The 3,783-nt window shown below is 46.7% G+C and overlaps 1 protein-coding gene across 1 annotated transcript; it reads left to right on the top strand.

The window, feature by feature from the left end:
• Positions 1-711: 711 nt before the first annotated feature.
• On the top strand, positions 712-2,158 carry LOC109539158 (protein snail homolog Sna). Its single transcript, XM_019906768.2, has one exon. It carries the CDS (start codon positions 833-835, stop codon positions 1,793-1,795), a length of 963 nt encoding a protein of 320 aa, XP_019762327.1. The 5' UTR covers positions 712-832; the 3' UTR covers positions 1,796-2,158.
• Positions 2,159-3,783: the final 1,625 nt, after the last annotated feature.

Raw genomic sequence — 3,783 nt, 5'->3', positions numbered from 1 at the left:
AAAAAGCAAAATATAATAGAACAGTACAAAATATATCACGTAGAAGCTTCTGTAAAAGGACTTTCCTTAGCAGTTGCTTCAAAGCTGAATAAATCGGAACATTAGCAAAAAGATTTGCTAGGATCAAAAGGAAGATTCGTATTAATCCCGGATTACGGTGCTAAATGGAAAGGTTTTTTCCTGCCTCTTTGCATACATGATCAGTCAGAGAGAGAAAACTTGAGTGGCTTCCACCTTTTTGGGTAAAACCAACCTTAACATATACCTAGGTTCCGCTTTAGTCCCAACTTCATGTGGCCCCTAAAATGCATAAACTGGCCAAGGGAGATTGGAAAAAGTGTGTCCGAAGCCGTGGGCCGACATTAGCGACAGCCACAACACACATTTCGATACGTTATCAGTTTGAAGTAATGTCTTAATAGCGCGCAAAGACAAAGCCCAGTTGCGCCAGTCCTTGCAACCAGATTACGCAACCGCGCGAAATCTGGTGCACCATGTCAACTGGAAAAAACAAGCAGGCACCATCCACCGACCGAAGACAATACTGTTTTCACTGGGAGCAGCACACCTGCTTGCCCCTTCCACTGGGCCCCGGCTGCTGATTGGCCGCCACCGGCCAGCCCGGCTGTGATTGGCCCAGCGGCACGTGGACCCGCTAGTGGTGGGGACACGGTTAATAACCACGGTACTCTGAGTGCTGTTGCCCATAGTTCAGCGACTAGTCGTTCAGAGCGGTTGGAAGTGAGCGAGTAGCCGATCGAAGGACCCCGTCCCGTCCCGAGTAGTGTTATTGGATTATTGTTAGTGAGAAAGTGATTGGAAGAGACAAGCCATGCCTTCAGCCGGGTTGAGGTTAGCGAAAAACTGCCCGCTCAAGAAGCGCCCAGTGGTGTTTATCAGTGATGAGCCTGAGAACCTGTCGACCAAGCCGGAGGATCTGAGCAGGACTGGCAGTCTGCGTAGTCCTCCGCCGGAGTCCAGGCTGTCGCCTGAGCCGAGTTTTGTGAGTTACCAGCAGCCGATCAAGGTGGAGCCGCGGTTTGCGCCCCCTGGCTACACGCCCTTCAGTCCGGAGTACGCGCCCCAGACTTGGCACCGCAGTGTTTACTACCCGCTCGCCTACCCCTACTATGAGAGCCACATGTACGTGCCCCCAGGCTCGCCCTACAGCGACAGCTCGCTGTCGCCTCCGCACCAGATGCCTGTGCAGCCTCTGGCCTTGCGCCCCACCGTCTACTCCAGCGTGGACCAGAGCTCGTTGAGCCCCAACAGCTCCAACAACTCGCCCTCGCCTCAACAGGTGGAGGATTTGTCGGAAAAGAGGCAGCGCGCCGGAATCCGACACCACTGTCCAGATTGCGGGAAGAGCTACTCGACCTTTTCCGGACTGACCAAACATCGACAGTTCCATTGCGCTGTGGGCACCGAGCCGAAGAAAACCTCCAACTGCACCTACTGCCACAAAGTGTACAACTCGTTGGGAGCGCTCAAGATGCACATCAGAACGCACACGCTGCCCTGCAAGTGCACCATCTGCGGCAAGGCCTTTTCCAGGCCGTGGCTGCTGCAGGGCCACATCCGCACCCACACTGGCGAAAAGCCCTTCTCCTGCACGTACTGCAACCGGGCGTTCGCCGACAGGTCCAACCTGAGGGCGCACCTGCAAACCCACTCGGACGTGAAAAAGTACTCCTGCCCCCGATGCAGCAAAACCTTCTCGCGGATGTCGCTCCTCACCAAGCACTCCGAGGGAGGCTGCAGCGGGGCTGGGCCTGGCCTGGACAAGGGCTACTAGCCCCCCGATTGGCCTGCATTTCCTGAATCTGGTTCCTGTTGTTCTCCCTACACAGTATTTTGCCCCAATCACTAGTGCCTTTACAGAAGACTGACTGACTAAATTCGTTGTACAAATTGAGCGTGCGAGTGCTGTACAGTTAGTTATAGGTAGATTTACTAATATATTTTCGATGGTTTCTTCATGATCTGCAGGCCGCCGGAGCTGCGCTCCGGCCGGGCTGCACTCACATTGTTGTCTAGTCAAAAGAATGAGGAGCACACGTTTTCACGTCAATAGATGTTATTTTTTTGCCATTACATAGTGCCTAATTAGTATCTTTTAAGGCATATATTATATATATATATATATACAGATTTTATATGAACGATTTAATTAAAGTGTTACTTTTTATATTTAACCTCGTCTATTTTCTGTCCTTTGGCTTCCCCAATCCCTCCACTGAACGAAACCAGCAGGATTCTGAATTTATGTTAAACGGGGAGGCCCCCACTTACCATACAATGACCCGCTTTTCGACAAGTTCCAACACACTTGAAGTCTTTATTTCAAGTTTGACCTTTCGGAAGCCAGTGGCAGCGAACGACGCACTAATTGCCATTAGAATTACAAACTCAATTTTAAATCGATTGTGTTTTCCATTCATTGTCAGCCCATGCAGCTACTGATTAGCTGGCTGGTAATGAACAAGACAGATTTCTTCCTAGGTAAAGTTCATGTTGCCCAATAATATCCGGTTTTTACCTTGGCTTAAATCAGTTTACAGGGAATTTTCATATGAACGATTCTTTATGGAATCCAGCAGACTTTCTGCATTATTTTGATCAGGGACTATTTCTGCAGAAAAATGTTTTTCCACCTTTTGAAATTGTGGTTAATTTCTTCAAATTTGGCTTCTTCATTCGAGACGTTTGAAGGATTCATCGAGACCTTTGAAAATTTCCATTGAAAAGCGCCTAATGATTATTCAGATATTTAAGCGTTTTTAAGACATCGGTTGCTGGAAGGTCGATGGCCCAGGGAGGTTGTAAATTTCGTTTCAATTTCTTCAGAAGTTTGAAATTTACAACCCAACCTGAGGAAACGAGAGTTCTCGAGCAGCTCTAGCAAAAACTTCCAATTTATTATGGACATTTTTTAGGTTTCGACAGCTTTGAACAGTTTCGAAACCGTTTTAGACGTTTTCATATTTTAGCTCCCACGTCTTCGAAAATAGGAAATTCAGATGTCTAAAAAAGGGCGAAGCTCTAGTCCGATTCGGGAAATTTTTGCACCCAAACACAGCTGAGGACATCTGCATTCAAAAAGGTCCTTAGCATGAATGCGATTTGTGCGACCGTTGCTGAGATTTGGGGATTTTCAACGTGAGTAACTTCTGACTTTTTCCTGCTAAACTGCCCAACAAAATCAATGTTACACATTTTGCCATCACTTTGCAACCGGAGATATTCTGATGGCTTGGGACGATTTGGTTTATGTTTGAAGCGTTATTGAGCCCCATTTTTCTTCTCTTAGACAATGTTTTGATAAAAAAATAAGCGCTGCAGACAGTATTTCTACAGGGTGTCAAATAAAAAAATGCCAAATTTCGGAAGTTTGGCATAAATTTTTGCATCTTAACGCCAAAAGTTGGAACATAAACCAAATAGCTCAAAGCCATTTTTGCGTTCTTCGACTCCCTACCGTATTTACAGGGTGGTCTCAAAAGATGGGGTTTTTGGACTTGCAGCGACAACTTGTCTGCTCTTGGTCCGATTTTCACGATCTAGCGCTCACGTTGAAGCCAAAACTTTATAGACAATTTACGACAAACATTTTATGCAAAAGTCGTTTCAACAGGTGGTTTTTGTGTCAGCATACAATTTCAATGTAAGTTTGCCATTTTAGAAAGTCCATCTCCCTGTTCGACAGGCTTCGACAAAGTCATGACGCCTGATTGAATATTTTCAACCATTCAAGAGCTGCAGCTTTTTACAACTTCAGATGCT

This window comes from Dendroctonus ponderosae, unplaced genomic scaffold, assembly GCF_020466585.1.
Source record: "Dendroctonus ponderosae isolate FM_Combo_2020 unplaced genomic scaffold, Dpon_F_20191213v2 Dpon_F_20191213_11, whole genome shotgun sequence".
In the NCBI taxonomy this organism is placed as follows: domain Eukaryota; kingdom Metazoa; phylum Arthropoda; class Insecta; order Coleoptera; family Curculionidae; genus Dendroctonus; species Dendroctonus ponderosae.
The sequence above is the reverse complement of the archived record's forward strand: the minus strand, read 5'-3'. Positions and strand labels throughout refer to the sequence as shown.